This window comes from Thunnus maccoyii, chromosome 4 (genome assembly GCF_910596095.1).
Source record: "Thunnus maccoyii chromosome 4, fThuMac1.1, whole genome shotgun sequence".
NCBI lineage: Eukaryota > Metazoa > Chordata > Actinopteri > Scombriformes > Scombridae > Thunnus > Thunnus maccoyii.
Genome location: NC_056536.1, coordinates 10,372,855 through 10,394,853, shown reverse-complemented (window position 1 = coordinate 10,394,853; position 21,999 = coordinate 10,372,855). Strand labels below are relative to the sequence as shown.

At 40.0% G+C, this 21,999-nt stretch overlaps 1 protein-coding gene across 4 annotated transcripts in view; it reads left to right on the top strand.

Moving 5' to 3' along the window:
- soga1 (suppressor of glucose, autophagy associated 1) overlaps nucleotides 1-21,999 on the top strand; it is a 101,552-nt gene that overhangs the window by 24,516 nt on the left and 55,037 nt on the right. For all 4 annotated transcript variants that reach the window (XM_042408095.1, XM_042408091.1, XM_042408096.1 and 1 more), the window contains one exon: nucleotides 2,231-2,380. In XM_042408095.1, the coding sequence (XP_042264029.1) occupies nucleotides 2,231-2,380 (150 nt within the window). The remainder of the gene's footprint in view (nucleotides 1-2,230; nucleotides 2,381-21,999) is intronic.

Below are 21,999 nucleotides of genomic sequence, written 5' to 3'. Positions count from 1 at the left end.
TATTTAATTTCAATAGAGCTAACGCAATCAGTTTGAAGTAAAAATGAGACTTTATTAAGGCAAATGACTCCCTTTTATCTGCACTTAGCCTTTTATGTGACCCTTTTTAATAACCAAAAGACTCTGACTGAGCGTGATACAAATTAAAGCAGTTGTTGAACACCATTTTGTCCACTTAAGTTTTTTTTTTTTGGTTTATTTTCAGTGTTGGACATTAAATGCTGTTATGTAGTGCTTAATGAGTGAAATCATGTTATTTCATGTTAGCAGCGTTATTTCTTTGACATATTTTATGAAACACTGAGAATCATAACCAAACTGATTTTAACCACAACAAATGTTTTCCTTTGAGAAATACAACTGGCACCAGAATTTTCACAAATCATCACAGTGTATTCTGCTATAAATCGTTCACCATAATCAGCCAAATGCTCCACAGGACAAAATATTGTCAGCTGTTGTTGCTGCAAACACATTATTTAAGAGTCCCTCAGCCCTGATTTAAATCTAACTGTATTTGTATTGCAAACTATTAACAAATGGACTGTTGTCACGGAAAAGAAAGTGATATTGCTTGTAATTCAGCATAAAAACAATGTTACTCGATCCCTTTGTAAGGCTGCCTGTTGCTGAATGAGTCGGAGACGGCCATCATTAAGACTCTGTATAAGAGGTTTTATGCAGTTTTCATTGCTGCCCTGTTCCTAGAGGTCCTCAGGCATTATTTCTGGAACAAAGACCTAATTTAAAATGTGAGACATTTTGAATCCACTGCTGCTCTAAAGACTATAATGAGGAACAGAAGTTACAGAGATGGACAATGTGGTTTAATATTGGCTCTCAGTGTGTGTTTTGTTTCCCCAAAATACAGCTGAGAACAGAACAGGTTTGACATTTGACATTGAACCTGAATCAAGAACAACATGTTCCTGTAACACACCTTCTTCATACCAGTATGATACTGTCTGTTATTTGGACAACAAAATGCTGCTTAAAGGTGCAGCGTGTAGAATTTAGAGGCATCTAGCAGAATGGACTTGGCAGAAATGGAATCTAATATTCATAAGTATGTTTTATTTAGTTCATAATCACCTGAAAATAAGAAGTGTTGTGTTTTTGTTACCGTAGAATGAGCCCTTTTATCTACATAGGGAGCGGGTCCTCTTCCACGGAGCATACCATGTTGCACCGCCATGTTTCTACAGTAGCCCAGAACGGACAAACCAAACACTGGCTCTAGAGAAGGCTCTACAAACTGCACCTTTAAACCTTTAATTCACTTTCATTGCACTATTACCAAAATTGACCAAACAGTTAAACCAACTCTATTACCTAAACTAATTAAATCTGACTAAGTTGAACAGTATCACTAATACATTTTTGCATGAATTGTTTTACATTTGCCTCATAATAAAATAATTCTGATCTTGAATATAACAACATAATACTTGAGTTTCACTAAACCATGATGCTTTTATCAGATGGGAGTTTGTGTGTCTTGTTGTGCTGTTTTCATATCAGACATCAGGGAGTTGACTTTGTCTTTGTTTGACTCTTTGATGTTAAAAACTTTTAATGAACAAATCCCCTCAGGGAGAAACTATCAGACTTTCATAAGATCACATTATGTATAAAACATCAGTTCCTGTTAGAGTGGTATTAATTATCTTTTTGGCGTTATTAGATTTTAAAAATGACCCCCCATGCACACTGGTTTGAACATGCAAAAAGTTCCTGCTGGTAGAGCCGACACACTTCACAGACTCAGCTAAAATAACCAGTGTTTAACTGGTCCTGTTTGCACTGGCAGCATTCCTAGAACATTTCTGTCGCCTTGAAATTAAACAAAATAGAGCCAAGATTCTGTCTCTCTTACCTTAACAGATATTAAAAGATAAAAAGTCATCTCCTGAGCAATATCCCATGATGACAGTTGAACGGTTAATGTAATCAGCACTGGCAAATTAAAATGTTACCTGCAAGAGTTACTCAAAACTTGGGATAGTTATGCTTCTGCATTATTATTTTATCCATTTGTTTTGTTGTTTATTTGTTACCAAGTGTCCCTGCTCACAGATTGTGGTTGTACTGGGCAGCTCTCAGTTATGAATTTCAGTAACTATGTGAATGTGAAGCAGAATGTGAATCAGGATATTGCTCACTAATAGGAGGTGTCTCACGTTTCTGTGGATGAATAAAGTCAAAATACTCGCTTTGTCTACCCTCTCAGGTGGCGAAAGACGTGTCCATCCGTCTCCACAGCCAGCTGGACAGCGGGGAGAAGAAGAGAAACCGTCTGGAGCAGGAGAACGAGGAGCTGAGGGTCAGACTGCAAGACCTGGAGGTCGCCAAACAGGTCCTGCAGCAGGAGATTGACAAGGTAGGATCAAAATATCCAAACTGTGCTGTATGGAAATTGATTCAGTAGTGCTAGTAGTTTGCTTTCTGAATGGTATAAATGCTGTTTATCTTTAACAGTAGGCCTACAACACATTTGCTCTACAGTTGAACCAGTTTCTAGTTTTTCCAGTTCACTGCTGTGCTATTTAGTAAATCTTGTTTTGCTGTAGAAGATTACTAGGGTCTAACTTCAGATTAAAGTGTCTGTTTGAGTTTGGACCTAACTGGAAATTTTGGCTAAACTTTGAGGTTTGGGCAGATCCTTATTTAGCCAGTTGTCCTTCTGGCCCTTTGAAGAAAACATTGTTTACTGTGCTCAGTTTACCTGGAAGCCTCGAGAGAGCTTGTCTCTGTTCTCATCTAGTGTTGACTTCATCTCTGCCTCTCCGCTGCCACTCCAGGGACTTTTTGCTTTATCAAGTGTAACCAATAAAGTGCCGTGATGAAAAAGAAAAAATACAGCTGAAGTGAAGATAAACAAAACAGAGCTGGCGTGACGCTCCTTTTGAAAGGGAAATAAATAAAAATAAATTGATGTCGCACCCAGATTCGCTCTGATCGGCACAAGATTGACCTCTCCGCCGGCCTCCCTCTGAGAAGTCTAATCTGAGTGAAAAACAGAAAATGAGGCTCTGTCTTTCCATCCTTGTCTTTCTCTCTCCCTCTCGCTTCTGCTTATTGTCTCTTTCACTCAGTGTCTGACGGGCCGATGGTCATGGCTTTGGCCCAGGACCAGGCTCCTGATGCGGGTCAGGGTTGGATGGATGACTGGGTCGCTGGCAGGGGATCTGGGTCTGTCTGCTCCATCTGGCTGGACTGTGTGTTCCCTCCATAAAATTGCCAGTTTGCTCTTTGTGGATGTCTAGGAGGGATGCTCAGTGCTTTTTATTACTCTATTACACAAAGCTGAGTTCACAGCGGTAGATCATAGGCAGATGATTTGCTTAAGATAACTGGATTATTGGAGATGGACTGTGAGATCGATAGGCAGCTTGATGCAGGTGTTGGACCTGACTGTTGTTGTGATGAGTGATGTACGATTCAATTTTTGTTCCAACCCTCACCTGTGAGCTTTGGATAGTGACTGAAAGAATGAGTTTCTTTGCTTTGGTCTGCAAAATTGATTTTTATGTTGTAGGGGGTCAAATAGCCCAAATATTATTGGCTATATGTTTTGCTTTGAAGGAGCTGCTAGTTCCTTACTGTAAATAACCATTTAAAAGTTTTCTGTTCATGTTGTCCTCACCTTTTTATCAAAGAACTAATTGTTTTTAATGTAGCTGCTGATATTTCAGCCTGTTCTACCTTCCAGTCACCATGTTCTCTGCAGAAAATGAACTGGTCTTCAACTTCAGATCATATGCATAACTTCTCCCACTTTGCAACTTTATTCTGCAGAACAACTAGTAAGTCCAGCAGTCAGATAAATGTATTAAAGTAGGGTTACAACTACTATTCTGACAATTATTGCTTTGAAAACGACTACAACAATTATTCAATTATCAAAATTATTGAAGCTCTATATTAAAGTAAAATGGTTTGTTGCACTATAAAGTCTCACAAAGATGAAACAAAGTGCTAACAGTATTATGCACCTTACAGTCCCTGAGTACTTTTTTTATATTTAGTTATTTTCCCCTTCATATATCAGCCTGTTTACTGTCCAGATGACTGTATGCTGAGGGGTTTCTGACTGTTTGCTGACTGTCTGACTAACATGGTTTCATAAGCTGTGTTTTGGTCTGTTGTGTTGAGTTATGCTAACTCTGCAGAGATGTGAATTCTTCACATTGTTGATATGATTCAGGGAAACTGTGTTTGTGTGTGTGCTCATCCACACAGGAATGTCTCACTCATCTGTGTCTGTGTCACCTTTGATTATATAAACAGGGAATTCAAGTACGAGTGAGAAACTGAAAAAAAATGGAGAGATCAGACGTACAGGAAACTCAAGATATATATCAATATATATATAGTAGATATACACAAGATAAAGCCAAAAATAAGTGTAAAAAAGAGAAGCATTTAACCACAAAGACAGGACAACACACAGACAATGAAGGCTTTGGTGATTCACAGGTGTAAAGGAGGTTTGTGAATTATTGATTGTGTTGTGGTGGCGGCTGCAGGCTCCAGTCTGTACTGAGATCAATGTTCTTTAAAAAGCAGAGCTATGGCTAGACCTACAGTATATTGTGCTGCTGCTGGCCGTTGATACTTTACTGGGAACTGGAGAGGGATTATTCTCTTCAAACCTAACAGTCAAGCTTCATGCCCAAAAACAGAAAGAGAAACCTGTCCAACAATCTCAAATAGAAACACCATAAACAAAAAAATTATATTTTGACTAGAAATGTCAACCTACTTCTGCAGAGCTAATTCTGTAGATAAGAATATGTTTTGCTATTTACACATGCTAGCATATTGCTAACAAGCTCTCTGCAATGAATCTGCCTATGTTTATAAGCTGCTAGCCTAAACATTATCACTCAGTCACTTCAGTTGTAGCTAATATACTGCTTTAACTATAAAGGGCTACAGTTTGCTGGCTCCATGTTAGCTCATTATTAGCACTATGTTAGCTACTTCTGTAGCCTAGTGTTTGGTGAGCGTATGCTAACATTAGCTGCATTTTACCACATTGTTTACTAGTTACAGTTAGTAATTACAGCAGTACTTTATATTACCAGGTAGTGTGAACTAAAGGTTACAAACCTAAAAATACAAACATTTATATTAATTATCAGCTGATTATTTTAACTAAAAATGATGTCACTGCTCACAGGCTGACAAAAAGGCTATTTGTTGACCGAGCTGCAAACACTGTTCAGTCAGTATAGTAAAACTATTTTAACTTTTTTTTTTTTAGCAAGATGTTATTAATATATTTTTATAATTTTTGTTTGTAATAGTGTTATTAATGTTGGTGTGACTGGACACCTAGAACCACAAATTAAACAGAAATATACATTTTACAGCACTTTTGAGTGTCATTGTACAAAACATGTTTAGCAAGGGTTTGTAAGCTAAATGCTTACAGAAATGTTATTGTCTCAGATTTGACCACATGGCTAGTAATTTATGTTGTATGTAGGCTAAATGTAGTGTTAGCTATCTTCTGAAGCTATATGCTAGTATCATAAACTATCTGTTTTCTTTACATATTATCTGCTAGAGTATCTGTATATTAAGCTCACTGTTAGACCAACACACATAAAAAAGCACACAAACACACACGTGTTTCTATTGTTTACCAGCCTGCGGGTACACAACGCAATTAAGTCTAACTAGAAGAAGGGACATGTTCGTTCCTTCCCTCTCTTCTTAATTTTCTCTGTCCCATTATCCCATCCCTCCCTTACAGACTAACCACATCCCCCTCTTCCATCCCTCCCCTGCTCGCTCCATCTCTTTCTCTCTATTTGTTATCACCTCCCATTCTTTCTCCCTCCTCTCACCTTCCCTCCCTCCTCTCTTGGTGCTCCCATAGAGACCCAGAGGAATGCTGATGCAGGGATTTCTTTATCCCGTCTCTCTCTTTCAAAACCTCTCCTCTGTCCATCTCCCCCTCTTCCATACCAAAGCCCTTACTCCTTCTCTCTCTCTCATACCTCTCCATTTTTGTCTTTCCCCACCCCACCCTCCTCTCCTCTCTCTCTCTTCTCTTCTGCTGCCGTCTTCCCTTCCCTCTCCAAAGCCATCGATCCATTCCAGCTGTTTGACCTCTGAAGGAGACAAGGTCGGATTTGACGGAGGGAGGGGAGGGGAGGGGAGTTATAGAAGGATGTAGGGAGTTAGGGAAGAAGAGAAAGAGAGATTCTCAGGAGGTTTATGAGAAATAGAGGGGAGGATGGATAGGGTGCGTCTTTTTCAGGTGTTTTGTCATCTGAAGGTGAGGAGGCTCGACTGGAGGAGAGGATTGATTGAAGGGATGGGTGGGGGAGATAATGAAGCAGGGTCTGATGTTTGGGGGATGTGAGGGATGGACTTAGAGTTTGAAGGCACATGAATTTCAGTGGTCTGTCATGAAAGAAGACAGAAACACTCGCAGACATGTTCAAGCCTGCCTTTGTTTACATCCTTTTTTCAACAACCAAAAGAGTAAACCAGCTTCTGAATCTGCAATTTTCCTCGTCTGTGTTTGTTTCACTGCAGCTATTGTTTTTGTTCATTGTGGTTTCTGCCATTTTTTTGCTCTCCCTTGTTGTGGTTGTGCAATTCACAGTGTGTAGAGTCAATAGACAAAAAACAGCAGCTGCAGTGTGCGCCGGTGAATTTCAATGTGTTTGACTGTACTGTTGTAGGTGTAACTCTGTCTCGTGAATGGATAGACGGGGGAGTGGTGGGGCAAAGAGGAGAGTAATGAGGGTCAGGTCATCATACTGTAAGCAGAATAAATGAAAGACTTTGACCTTGTTAGGATGTTGATCCTATGTGTTCCAGCTGCCATTAACTACTGATGATGTACTGTATTTTTCTTTTTGTTCTTTTTTGCTCCAGTAAAAGAGTTGACACCATGCAAATGATCATTTCCTCATGCATTCCTGTTTCAATCTATAGCGTGCACAGGATATACATACAAAGACTGCGCTAACATCAGGATATGTTTGCATGATGACATACATTATTTTGCTATATTTACACCTGTCTTTTGTGGTAGTTGTATTTTCTCTTACTTTGTTTAGGTACTTGTGTTTTCTCTTTCCTTCTATTTTTTTGTTGTTATGCACCACAACACCAGGGCAAACTCCTTATTTGTGCAAACCTACTTAGCAATAAACCTGTTCGTGATTCTGAAGAACACTTCAAAAAGACGGAGGACAGACTGTATTACATTAGCTGATGTTTTGGTAACAACATTTCATCTTCGAAGCTTAAAAATGTTTAGCTTATGTTTCCCTCTTAGTGCGACCCGATAAAATAACACAACTAGAATATTATTATTATTTTGTATATCTAACTTTTTTTAAGATCTGAAGATGGCACGATGTTGCACAGATGTCAGTAAAAAGTCCCTGCTTTATCTTTAAGCTTTTACACTTGTCATGGTGTCCATGAGGAAGTCACTGTAGTAGAGCCCTTCAGGTTTGGGCATGTAAGCTACACAATGGACAATCCGTTTATGTCTTTGGTTGATTTTGCTGCCCTGCATGAACTCCCGTCAGTTTTTAGATGCTCACATCGCAGCAAGCAAAACAAGCACAGCATGTTTCTGCTACGTTACCAGCTCGAATCTCGGTGGTCTTTTGTTCATGCACTGCAGTAGAAGTTGACCAAAAAAGGTTTCATTCCAGCTGTGACCACACTGCCTCAAGGTGACTAAACACAAAGGAGTAACAGAGAGATGGAGAGGTTAAAAGAAGGAGAAGTAGACAGATTGGTGGATGTGAAACAGAGGGATACAAAGCGTGCTGGTTGGTTGGTTGAACTTGAAGAATTCCTCTGAGAAAGAGAGAGAGAGAAATACAAAAGAGAGGCAGAAACAGGGGGAAAACAAAGAATGAAGCGAAGGAGAACAAAGGAGAGGAGAATGAAAAGAGAGAGAAAGAAATGATAGAGTATAGGACTGTAGAGAGAGAAAAGAGAGCAGTAGTGGAAAGGGAGACTGTACCATGTGGGGTCTTGGTAGGAGGGCTGGCAGTTGAGGAGATAACAGCTTTAATTGGAAAAAAATCCTCAGTGACTGGAGGGTGAAGGGAAAAATGCAGCATGTCACTCACTGGTTCTCAGTCTGTCTCTCCTCTGTCAGAACAGATTCTGTCTTTCTCTCATTGGTATATACATAAATGCTCACTCTCTCTCTCTCTCCTCTCTGCATGTGTTTAAATGGCATGTTTCCCTTGAAGGTCATATAAGAGGTGTCTTTCTCTCTTTCTCTCCTTCTGTGTGTGTGTCTCTCAACATGGTGATTTAAGATTAGTCCGTTGAGGATGATAAGGTCACTTTGTCTGCTTGGGCACATATACATATATAAAATAGACATTTTTATGCTCTCTCTCTCTCTCTCTCTCTCTCTCTCTCTCTCTCTCTCTCTCTCTCTCTCTCTCTCTCTCTCTCTCTCTCTCTTTCACACAATCTTCCCATAATGCAATTGCCAAGAACGCACTTGACTGTCTGGCTTTGTCCAAAAGAGAAGCCAACCTTCTCACCAGAAAAGAACGTTGATGTTAGACGAACCTATAATTCCTGTTAATGTTGAATGCCAGCGTTTTTTGAGATGAATCTTTAAGGTTATAGCGAATGATTAGCGTTGCGACAAATACATTTTAGTCAGGGTATGGTCAAGGTTAGACAGCTTAAACACATGGTGAAAGTTAAGGAAATGTCTCGGTTACTGTTATGAAAAAGTGAATCGCAGGTCTGTCGTTAGACGTGAACTCCAGTCTCCAACACAAAAGTCGGATGCACAACACGCCCATTCATCAATCATCACCCCAACAGTCACACCTCTTTATACTCTGTATTATAATTTTTTTTTAAACCATCAAGGTTTTATATTTGTATAAAGTCTATTGAACAAGCTGGTGGGCTCAAGAAATGAGAAATTAAAGTATATTGTGCGATGGGCGACACAACATGCCAGCAAACCAGGGAAAGGGAAAACTTTTTCTGGTGTATGCGCTTGGTGAACAACTTGAATTAATGTCATCTCTCAGTATTCAGTCCTACTAATAAACCCAATGGTCTGAAACCATTCTATATTTGCTACATACTGTATATTAACGTTCCACCAATCGACACAATGGTGTCCCAAATTTAAATTTACTGCTCCCTATAGTGTAAACCTTTGAGTATGGCGGGAATAGTGAAGGGAGGGAGTCTCTCTTGTTCCCATATTACCTTTCTCTTTCTCTTTCTTTTTTAAATGGTCTCTCTCTCTCTCTCTCTCTCTCTCTGTCTCTCTCTCTCTCTCTCTCTCTCTCTGTTATTCCCCAGTTACTGCTGAAGGAAACTGTTCCCTGTTATTTCTGACTTTCAGGAAGTGCTGCCTATTGTTTGGAATGAGTTGAGGGATGTGGAACAAGGGTAGCCGGAGACTTCGCAGTGTGCATTTGTGAGTGTGTGTGAGTGTGTGTGTGTACTTTATAAAAACGAAGACAGGGCGTTCACCCTCGCGCACGTTAGGTTTTTATGTGTTTATTCCTGCATGCATGTGTGCACAGTTTGCAGCATGCGTGTATTTTATGTACATGTTAGTGTGACGTCCTTCAGCGTAGAGGAGAGCAACATAAATTCAGGGTTAATGGAAGGTCAGTGAGGCTGTAAGGCTTAAACCAGGGTGTTTGTATTTAAGGTCTCAATTAACCTTTTGAACCCGCTGCTGTTTTTTGCTTGGTTTTCACTCCATTTATTTGCAAGCGTAGCACAGTCACTACAAGTCTTAGCAAGTCACACCATATATTTTTAATTTCAGGAGAAGTTAAGCTACCATAAGTCCATCAATCTGACTCAAACGGTTAAAAAATGTCTTAACTCTGGTTAAAATATATTAGATGCAGGTTGATTGTGCTGTTTTAGTAGTGCAGTAGGACACTCTGCCTGCTGTATCCTGAATTAAACACAACTGAACTTAATGACCTTAACAAATGTGTTCCTGGTATTCTTTATTACTTATATTTCCCTTTCATGTCTTCACAAAGTTCATGAGCGAGGGTGCTGCAGAAAAAGAAAACGTTGCTCTCAGTGATACTTGTTAAATAAAGGTTTAAAATACACGTGCTGTGCTCGATTCCCGCCTTTAAAGATCTTAAATTGTACTTTTTGAAACCGGCAGGTAACCTGAAACACTGACAGGAATCTGAACAGTTGTTCCCCAAATGCTGCCTCCTCCTCTGATGCAGTAAAACACCCTGAGTGGTGGGTGAGGAGAGGAGTAATAGCACCTTTATGTCATCCTACCTCACAGGGTTAGCAGTGATGTAATTGAGTAGCAATCATTCATTAGCCAGTTCAGGCTCTTCTGCAGCAAGCAGGTTCGTGACTCCCGTGTTATTTCCCCTGTGGTCCATCTTAGGTCTACATACAATGAAAGCTGTGTGTTGTCTGCGGGGACACAAGCGTTGTTAAATGGGTCAGAGCATCAAAGCAGCCCGGGTTTAAACTTAGCTTTAGCTTTATCTGGGTCAGAGTGATTGATTAGAGTGAAGATGGTCTTAGAAGAACAGAGAAAGAAATCAGCCTCATAACACTCCCACTTCACACCAGAGACAGAGCTGCGGCAGAGAAAACAGTCAGATAAAAATAAGTTTTCTGTTTTGGGGGTTTGAGGGGAGGAAAGATGAAGAACAGTGACTGTAGGAGGGAAAGAGAGAATGACAGACTGTGTTTACATGCATAGAAACATTCCAGCAAGAAAATGTGTGCTAATTTTGATGTCAGTTTAAAACAAGTCTCATGTTTAGAGATGGAAATGAGGTTAATGGGGAGGAATGATAAAAGAAGAGATATTTACATAGAGGAATTGTATAATTGTGGGTATGACACATAAAGTGAATATGAGAGGAGGGCGGATAGGCTGCTGTTTAAAAACAAGAAGGAATATAGTGAAATATAGTAAAAGAAAAAGAGTACGAATGAGGGAGATGAAGAATCGTCAACATAAGGACAAAAGAGAAAGCAGAAAGTAAAACTTCAAAAGAGCAAAAAAAAAAACAAAAGGAAAAGTGCATGAGGAGGGGAAAGAAGAAGAAAAGACGGGACAAAATAAAAGACAAGGACACACGGAGGGGATCGGAGAGGACATTCGAAACGAAACAAAACATCTAAGAAAGAAACACAACAAAAACAGAAAGAAAGATAGAAAGAGAAAGTGAGAGGAGGAGGGGGGTGACGGGGGGGGGGAAACAAAGGGGAATCTTGCTGGAAGCGTTTCTGGGTCGACTGGAGCTTCAGTGGCTCCAGTGGGACAGACAGAGGTTACACACACACACACACACACACACACACACACACACACACACACACACGCAGAGAGAGAGAGAGAGGTGCACTTGTACTTGTTCATTTGATAGGTACACACATATTATGGGATACACACTCACATGCATACTGTAACGTATAGGACTGCAGAGTGCTTTGGGGAACTCAAGGCCTTATAGACACTCACAGAGAGAGAGAGAGAGAGAGAGAGAGAGAGAGAGAGAGAGAGAGAGAGAGAGAGAGAGAGAGAGAGAGAGAGAGAGAGAGAGAGAGAGAGAGTGGTGCAAGGACAAACCAGAGAATAATTCATCACTGCTGCTCTCTTTATTTCAAACAAAGCACACAGACATCCTGGCTGCTGCTCTGGACACTGCATACAGGCCGAGGGATGAAACATGTTATTTTTTAATAGTGAAGTGCAAAATTGCAATAAGGACATTTATAAAAAGATCTAATTATGATTATTGTTCAAGTGTGAAGCCTTTTATAAACTTCTAGACAGAAATGATAAATGAGAAATGATTTTGTCGACCCCATCAGTGAGGGTAGACTAGACTTTAGAAATATCTTCCTGTATAACACAATTAAATTCAACAGCAGCTGATCATTTAATTAAAGCATCCATAATCAACATTTTTTTATTTACAAGGATCACTTGACTACTTGAATGTGAAGGTGTTGCTCATGGAGTTGAACCCACAGAGAAGCGTCACCTGACTCTGCAGTCCCCCTCAACTCTGTGGAGCTTTGTAGCGTCTTTCAGCGCGTTGTTTAGGTTTGGTTTTCACAGCTCTGCTGTTTTTGTTCATTCTCACTGCACTCATCAGCGTCCTTTTCTGCTGCAACAGGGAGCCGCTGTCAGCGAAAAAGCTTTAAAAACCAACTGGATACTACCTGCCTAGCACTAAACTGCTGGCAAACAAAGTTAGCAACTAGCTAGCGAACATAGCAGAGCATTTAGCAGCTCAACAACCAGATATTTTCTCAGGAGGTGTTGGTGACCAAACACAGAACTACAACAAGAGAACTACAACAACCAGACACATGACTCAGGATGAATGCTGATGTTGCTCTGTCTCTGATAGATGTGTAAATTAGCACTTAACGAGTTTGCCATGATGTCGGTATTGTGTTCACAGCTTGTTTCCGCCGCCCACAAGGCTCATAAAATCAGTTATTACATGTTTTATGGCAAATTGTATAATGGCCCTTAACGTTGCTAGCTAATTAGAGAACACATCTGATAAAAATGTGTAGTCAATTTAGAAATCAATAAGTGTGTAAAATATTGTAGACATAAAACATCTTTGGCATTTAAGTGTCTGGCTTGAGAACCAAAGAAACGTTATTGGCAGGGTTTCTACTGCCCTTGTAGTCAAGGTGTAAGGGTTCCTAAGTGTTCTTGGTTGAATGTTGGTAGGAGATGGGACATGAATCCTGGTCTTTGGTGTCAGAGTCACACACTTTGTATTCTTATGCACCACTCCGACCCCCATGCCCTGACTTTTTGCTGCGTTAATAACAATGTCACACCCTTTTCTGCTTTGTGACTACAGTAAATGTACACATGGGTCGTTTTGAGCTGTTTGAACAAACAACCAACGCTGCTGTTTTTCTGTACAACACAGTCTCTGTGGGAAGTTTTCAATCCAGCACAAAAAAAAACACACACTGTCTGATTTATACACACTTAACTGTGCAAAGCATTTCCCCAACATCACATCTATTTGCAGTTAATTTTTCAACAATCTCATATGAGCTCCCAGTGGAGGAACAGAGCTAACACAACGCCTCTTCAATATGATGCTTTTATACTCAGATGATTAGCATTGTGTTTGCCTCCGCCTCGTGTTCCCTCTCCTCACTGCCAATATTTGTGTTCAATTTTTCGACAGTCGCGCATCTTTTAGGGGCCCAGAGGGGGTGCAGAGGTAATTTCATGCCTCGGTGGTGGGAACATGAGTGTGTCTGAGACACCTGACGTACTGAAGGGCAGAGAACTGGTCGAGTTACCAATGGAGACACTGGGGGACAACTGGGGGGTGATAACACTGTAAAAACACAAGAGGCAAGGGAAAGAAGAGAGAATTAAGGGGCAGACTGAAAGGGGGGAGGGAAGGAGGGAGGATAAATGGAGGGATTGAGTCAAGGATGAATGTGTAGACACCATTCAGTGATAGAAAGCCTGCAGGGGGATCCAGCTGGAGGAGAACAACACAAACAGCATTGTGTGTTTTGTCTGCTGGGTCTGTTAGGACATTTAAATTGTATTTATTTAGACATAGAATATACCAGGGCTGCAACGAAAACATCATTTTAATCTGGTGATCCTTTTTTTTTTTATTAGAGATGTAGTCTGTAAAATTTAATAGAAAATAGAGAAAAATGCCCAAGGTGACATTTTCACATCGCTTGTTTTGTCTGACCAACAGTCCAAAACCCAAAGATATTCAGTTTAAAATGATACAGAACAAAGAAAAGAAGCAAATCTTCACTTCTGAAAAACTGGAACCAGACAACGTTTCATGTTTTTGTTTGATGAATCACTTAAATAATTGATTGATTTTCTAAATTGTTGTCAGAATGGAGAGATCGGGGGAGGGATGAATGGAAATATGTGGTGATAGTTGAGATATTTCTGCTGAGGAGGAACAGAAACAGAAAAACAGACAGAAACAGTGAAGGACTGACATACTCAATGTCACAAAAAGCTTTTTTTTTTTTTTTTTTTACCTATTGTTCTGACTGGCTAAGTGCCATCTAAAGCTGTTGTAAAATAGCCGATAAATACACACCTTTGACTGCAGGACACTTTATTGCTAATGCATTACCAGAAAATGAGTCTTAACAGCTGCTGCATCGCTCTGGTCAGGTGTAAACCTCATCTCTCTGAAATGTCATCGTCTTCTATCATCACCAAAGTGTACAGATAATAAGTCTGTATTTATCCATTCAACGTTTTTGTACTAATATAACAGCGATGGACCTGGTCCTGATTTAGTCCAGTTTGTTCTACTTTTTGTTCTGTTTCTGCAATTATTCAACATACTATAAATAAAGGACAGGTTGGAAAGGAGAGATTAGAGTAGAGAGGAGAGTAGATAGACTCAGTGATAGATAGGAAGCTTTAGGCAGGTCGTTTGTATGTCCGCACTGAACGGATGAGTCAGAGACCCTGCGGTTGGCCTGAGAGGAGAAGGATGACAAAGAACAAAAAGAAAAACATCCTATAACAGGTGCATATATGCTGGTTAGTTGAGGTAAACACTGTGCACAAAGAGAGAGAAAGAAAAGAGCAGATGGATGATGGAGGGGAGGAGGGATGCTGTCTCTCTCTCACCCCCTCTCACCCATTAAAAGATTTAAAGCCATTAACAGCTGACTGGAGTGCAGATTATCTCACCTGTGGGGGACAAACTGGGGTTTGCTAAAAAGGTTCCACACTAGTCTGTGAATAGGAAACCATTGTGAGATAAAAACACACACACACACATATACACAAAGGGTTTTAATCTGCTCTGTTGTATTTGTGTAAATGTCTAGAAAGTGTTAGTGTGATGGTCTATTGATGGTCTTATATGGACAATATAGATCCAGCTGGTCTCCCTTGAGATTCTGTTATATGCTTTACTGTCCTTTGTGTGTATATGTGTGTGTGTGTTTTCATGCACTTTTTTTAGCTTATATAAAAGTATAACTTGTGTGTATTTGTGTACTAAGTGTGTGGTCAAACTGTGAGTGATGCTGAGCAGTTCTCAGTTCTTGAATTATACATGAATTGTAGGTCCTGATGTCAGTGGTGATCTGCTCAGCTCACCATTATACTGCTACTGTACCAGTACACTACAACAGCAGTACATGTACTGTAAACCACAGAACCACTTAAGCAGAACTTGTGAACGTGTGTTGTGGCTTTTTGTTTGGTTTAAGCGCTCAAATATATATATATATAATAATATAATCATGTTTTAATTGTTTCTTCAGTTCAAAGCTGTAACTTTTCCCTTAAAGACGGTATTATGATTGAACAACACATTAAGAACAATGAATAAGAACACAGTTGCCACAATGAGAAGAAAAGGATTAAGTATTTAAATATATAGTCTGCTTCAAATTGTTTTATTTCTTATTCTGATTATATGTTTGTTTAATTATCACACTGTACAGTACCGGAGTTGTGGACCCGTATTTTGCTGTGACATTTCTGAAATGTCCCAGTGTCACATGAATCGAATCTCCCTGGATAATTGTTAACCTGCTCAGCAGACTGTGCAGCAGCTTCAGCCTGTCTGTGGTTTCACTGCTGGTTTCTCACTGTGAAGCAGATAAACTGAGGAGGAGCTGGAGGCAGCCGAGCTCTCCCCGGAGCAAAATCAATAAAGGCATTTAAATGTTTTAAAAGGATAGAGTGCCTTTGAATTTAATGGCTTCACACTTTGCTAACTGAAAAGGCCAAGCACCTCTGGTATGAAGCTGTGTGGAGGGAAAAAAAACTACTGAACATCATCAGTTAGCAGCTTTAAATCTGTTCTTTTCTGGTGCTTTTTTTTTTTTTTTTAAAGTAACGCTTCTGTACCATTTAATTATGTCTAATTCCTTGAACTCCTGTTGCATATAGCGGATAAAATCAATTAAATCCCCAGTGCTCGAGTCAAACTTTTTTTCAATGCTTCTCTTTCTTGAACAGGTCTTCTTGTGTCAGAGTTACATAAACTGAAATTCTCCATATTCAGGCTGAAAAGTTCAGCAGGTCATGATTGTGGTAGTGTGGTTTTTATTTTCTGCAGTTGACCTTGTCTCTGCAATTAGATGAGACTAAAGACAGATATTGCAGTGATTTATGATGCAGAGAGTGAAACGCTGCAGGGATGATAAATGAAGTGGTCTAGATCTGGTCGTTCATTGGTATTCCCGCGCAGTACTGGCAGCTCTAACTACATTACAGGTGTAAGGCATTAAGTTGTGCACACGAGCTGGTGTCTTGAAAGGCCAACTGGGAGGATTTTCTGTTTTAACTTGGAATGAGGAAAATGCCGCAACTCCCAGCTCTGTGAAGCACCTTCAGGAACTGTTAGAGAGACTCTCTCACTTGGAAATTTATTAAATATAAACCAGCACTGTCCTTTGATATCTCCTGGAGATGACTGTAGCTAGAGGCCAAATATTCTACAAAGGCTCAAATCACAGGCTACCGAGTTCAGCTGAGTTGAAGGGTTCGTTCTTTTTACTCCCTGCAGAAACAAACAATATTCGCCTTATATCCACAATGATAGTGAGGTCATTATCTTCTAATGTGAGATTGGGAAAACAATCAACTTCTCTGTCATAACCACGAATAACCTCTTCAAAGTAGCTTCTTTTTACGCTGATCGTTGCGCAGCCAGGAATATGCAGACACCAGAGCTACATAGAGGCTTCAGTGTGGAGGGGTTGTCGGGACACGTGGGACGCTGTCTGACCACCGCACAGTGAAGCTCGGATGGCAACAAAGCGCTGGTAATCAGAGCTAAACAGCCATGAGCAGCTACTGTTGGGCCTGTCCGGGCTTTTACAGGCACAAGAAGCACAATTACACCCCTTTGAGAGAGTTAGCGCGCGGGCACCGGTGTTGAAGCTAAGCTAGCAGCTCTACTACTAGCTGCCCTGCTGTTTATTGTGGTTAAGGTTAATGTTTGTCAGTCCTAAATATTTCGTGAAACTCTGGGTACAGCACAGTTATTAGTGGCCCATAAGTTGTGTTTACTGCCACAGAAAAGGGCATTTTGTTTGCTAACGTTACCAGCAGCCACGTTACCGGCTGGAAAAGAGCAGGTCGGCTAGTGTTACGCTTTCAACGTCAAGGACGCTTACAAGCTAGTTTTGAGCAGAAAAGACATGTTTTACGTATATTGTTAGAAAAATCACTCGTATTAACGTAATACGCTAACAAGAATCAATATGATGAAGTGTACAGCTAAAAAAAAGACAAAAAGATAAAGTTAAGGTGAAGTTCCACTTTAACAGTTAACATTGTGTCTATGACGACCAGCATGTTGTAGCTGCTCTCTGATATTAGATGGCAACACAGCTGCCATTTTTTATATGTGCTATATCTGATATGTAGTGTCTGGTAGATCTTTCAGGATGAAACACAGCAAAATAATTTTAACTCAAGGTCAACTTACTGGCTTTTCTGGAGTTTTCATCCTCTTCAGCGAAGGGAGATTGCTCAGTTATCACTATGTAACCAAAGTAGAGAACTTTATCATGTGATAAAAGGCGTCTGTATATGATGTGGAGATCATAACCCTTCCTAAGATCAAGAATGAAATTGTGCTGTTGTATTATATTATTATATTATTATATAATATATTATTTAGCAGCTGTCTGTTTAGCTACTGTGGACGAGGAGAGAAAGAAAAAACCAGGATAACAAGACTTCACAGTCCCGCCTACACTGTTTGATTGACAGCTGGGAAATGCAGTGCCGGAACAATACACTAAAGATAAAACAAGCTTATATATTAGGATTTGATAAAAACAGTCTCAAATTTTTCAACTGCCGGGAACAGTTTCCCCATGAGTACCAAGATTTGACTGACCCTGTTTGCGCTTATTGCCGGTGGATGAGAGGTTTATGTTCCAATGATGGATGTGGAGGTTTTGCGTTGAAGGATGATGAATGTGAGCTCTGCTTTGCGTTGACGTTCCTCTGCAACGGTGACACTCAGCTGCACAAAACCACGGCGGGGAGATTAACTGGTTGTAGTGGCACATATGTAGGTACGGTATGTGTGTGTGTGTGCGTGCACTACCATGTGCTGCATTTAAATGTTTCCCTTAATCTCTTCCTTATTGTCGTTCCCTCCTCCTCCTCCTCCCTCCCTTCAACCTTTTACCGTCTTGTTCCCTCCTCTCCTCCCTGTTTCACCTCCTTTCTCCTCATCTCTCTTTTTTTCTCTCCACCCTCCTCATCCTCTTCTCCTCCTGCCTCTTCAAAGTGAGGCCGTGTGACATCATCACCGTGCTGCCGGCTGTTGTCGTGAGGTGGAAGTGGAGACGTGGAAAATGAGTAGCTGGCACCTCCTGCTGATACTAGTCTGGCTGCGCCGCGGTTACTATGGCTACATTGGCGGTGTCATGTGTGTTGCTATGGTTACCCTACCAGTGTGATGTCCCACAGCAGCTGTAAGCCTGGCGGGGAAAGCTCTGTAATGTAAACTGATTGATTGTTGAATGGAGCTTTGCAGAGGAAGGATTTTGCTCTGAAATCAGATCCTTTGTAAGAGATGTGAGCGCAAAATCAATGATAGAAGAAAATGATATTAGTTTTGAAATGATATAATGATTCATACAACCTGTGCTTGTGTTTAACCACATGAAATTTAACAATTATGACATTTTGCAGGAGCTTGGCAGCAGCTCAGTTAAAATTTGGAGGGCCAGTTGATTTAACTCAAGGTTCACTTGCTAGTTTTTTTGTGGCGATGTCGATCAAATCATATGTTGAAGTAGGCTACGGGATACAGTCAAAACCTCAAGTTTTGTCAACATTTTAGATGCTTTTTGGTATTTTATGCAGCTTTACTGTTTATCAATTGAATTAAAATGTGTCTACCTAGTTTTTAGCATCTAGTTGTGGAGTTTATGGAGCTACATTAAAAACAAATCACTTGTTTGTTTGTTCTACGCACATTTTTTTTGGAAAAGTCAAAAGTTCACAAGTCAGTCTGTGATGAACTTATTGTGCACTGCTTGAGCTAATTATGTTCCAAACATTGTGCAAGAACGTCAGTATTTTAATCTTTATTTTATAAGGAACAAGTGCTGAGGGGTGAACAAGTCTGAAGGGATTCACTGCTGGACTTATCAACAAACATCGAGTGTAATAAATTAGTTGCTTCATCAAAGCATTTTCTGTTACAAGACAAACTGCCTTTATTTCTCTGAAGGGCAACGCTCACATGACTTACAGTACATGAGGACATCTTCCGGCTTCTCTCCTCATTATTTCACGTTCCCAGCAGTGATTTCTTGATAAGGAAATTTTGAAGCTGGTGCCCCGGGCCAAAGGGAAGAGCTAGATGATGATGATGAAGATGATCTCTTAACGTGTCTGTTCATGGTATTTCAGTGTCACTGTTTCATAGTTGAAAGCCAGTGTTGCATAGTTCACAGTCTCGTACTTCCATTGTGTTGTACTCATTAGAATGGATCACCGCTGTGTCGTGTTTTGACAGGATGGTTGTTGGTACATTCCTCTCTTCTGTCGCCTCCTCTCTTCTTTCTCTTCTTCACTGTTTCCCTGTTCGCTATCTGTTCATCCATCCTTTCCATTCCTTTATGCCACCTTTCGCCTTTTTCCCGTATTTCTCTGTGTCTCTTTTTGTCAGAGGTCAAGACTGGTTTATTCTCAGCTCTTTAACTCACTCGTCTTCTGCTTTTCTTTCTGCTCAGTTTCTCTTTTATGACTGTCCAACACATCACATATTCAGCATAGTTCACATGCTGCTTAAAAGATATTGAATAGGAAATACACCATAAAATATCTAAACACAAATTAAAAATTAAAAAAAACTTTCTAGGCAACTCTTATATTATCTGGAGTTCTTTTTAATCTGATTTGTTCCAGCTCTGAATATGTGGACATATTGTATATGGATGGATGGAGAGACGTGTCTGTGCTTGTTGCAATTGAACCTTGCAAGCATTTGGCAGACTGCCGGAGGAAGGCAGGTATTACATCAACGCAAATTTAGTCTTCATTTTCCACAATCATGCTATGGCGCAATAATTCATGACTAAATAGGTCTGTAGATTAAAATCTTTAAAACTATTATCTGACTAAATCTATCAGATCACAGTTTTATTGTCTCTCTCTTGTCTGTGTTTCCCAGATTTTTTTTATCTGACTTACAAAATGTGGGAATTTCAAATGTTTCTTTAAACATTTGACAACCGAACAACAAGAGAGGGAGGAACATTGCTTCTTTCTCTTACTATCAACGCTCTCATGCATGGAAAATCCTGCCTCTAACTCAATCACACGTGTGACCTGCTTCTTGGTCAACCCACATAAATGTCATAACTGGTGTAGAATAACCTAGTTAACCTCAAAATCTGTTTTAGAAAAAATATGAAAAACTCCTGGCCTACTGCCATATTTAAACAGGTTACTGTGTCATGGAAACATCTGTACTGCCGCAAATTTCCCTTAAAGGGGACCTATTTTTCTCATTTCCATTTCCATCTATATTTTAATTCTAGGACTCTACAAGAGTATCTTTGCATGATTCGCAGTTAAAAAAACGTTTTATTTATCTTATACAGGCTCTTTATGCAGCCTCTCTGTTCAGCCTCTGTCTGTTTTAGCTCCTGTCTCTTTAAGGCCCCCCTCCCAATGAGCCCGCTGTTCTGATTGGTTAGCTTCCAGAAGCTGCGTTACAGCCGACTCCCAGTTGCTCAAGAGGCCACGTAAACAAACCATGAAACAAACTATTGTAGTAGATTTTTCTCGTTCTTTACTCCAAACATCAACTTGTCAAATACATCCATACATGTTTGAGCCGGAATCCGATCCGAAAAACGCGAACAAAATGCAACGCAAGCAAAATGTGAAAAAACCTTAGCAACAACCATAGCAACCAAGGCTATGAAATTAATGTCCGTTTACAGGCATGTACGATGATCTGACGTCAGCTTGTCGGCAAGGTAGAAAAAATTATCACAAATGAAGCTCAAGTTTTGTAATTTTGACCATTTTCAGGATATTAAACTTACATCAGCAACTAAATTCAACTTGAAAGCTGAGATACTGTCCAGAACGGTCTACAGTAGCCGCCTGCACTGATTTGTGAAATCTATAAACTAAAGGCTTTGAGCTGCAAAGATATAATGGAAAGTAAATAAGTTTTTTCCTCTCTTGCTGCATCGAATGCTGGTGCTGGTAACTTTAATGCTCATAACAACAGAGACACTTGATCACAGGGTGTCGAGTGTTCCTGCTAAACAGTTTAACTGAAATACAACCTAAACCACTTGTAGTGTGAGTGGAAACAACTTTTCTTACTCTGTTTATATTACACTCTATAATTAATCTATATCTACTGTATATCTACTGCATTTCTTTATATAAATCTGTCCGATCTACAGTATCTGTTTATCTAATCTGTGTCTCCTTTTCCTAACCGATGAATTATGTAACTGTAATGAATGGACAGGAACAAAAGCACATTCATCTCTATGCCCTTCTCTCTCTCTCTCTCTCTCTCTCTCTCTCTCTCTCTCTCATGCTCCTCTGATCACACTGATGACCAGGTTACATAAAAGATGCAGAGTGGTAGCGACAGTGTTTTCTGTTTGGATCAGTAGGAAGAGCTGACATCCACGTGAACATGAAAGTTTCTGTCTGTTGTTCTGTCAATAAAAGGCTCCTGAACATTAGTGACGTTGGTTTGAAAAGTGTTTGTGGAGACACGTTCACAAGACTCGGATCAATACCGATTAAATCAAGAGACATTCATCACCATCAAATAGCTCTTCTCAGGCTTTGGATTGACCGTGGCAGCGAGGAGGAATTTATATGATCCGATATAAATTCAAAATTCGGAGCCTTATAAGAAAGATAATGATAAAGATATTAAAAGGTGAAGAAATATATCAACATCTTATCTCACTTTGCTGGATTTCAGACTGAATTTC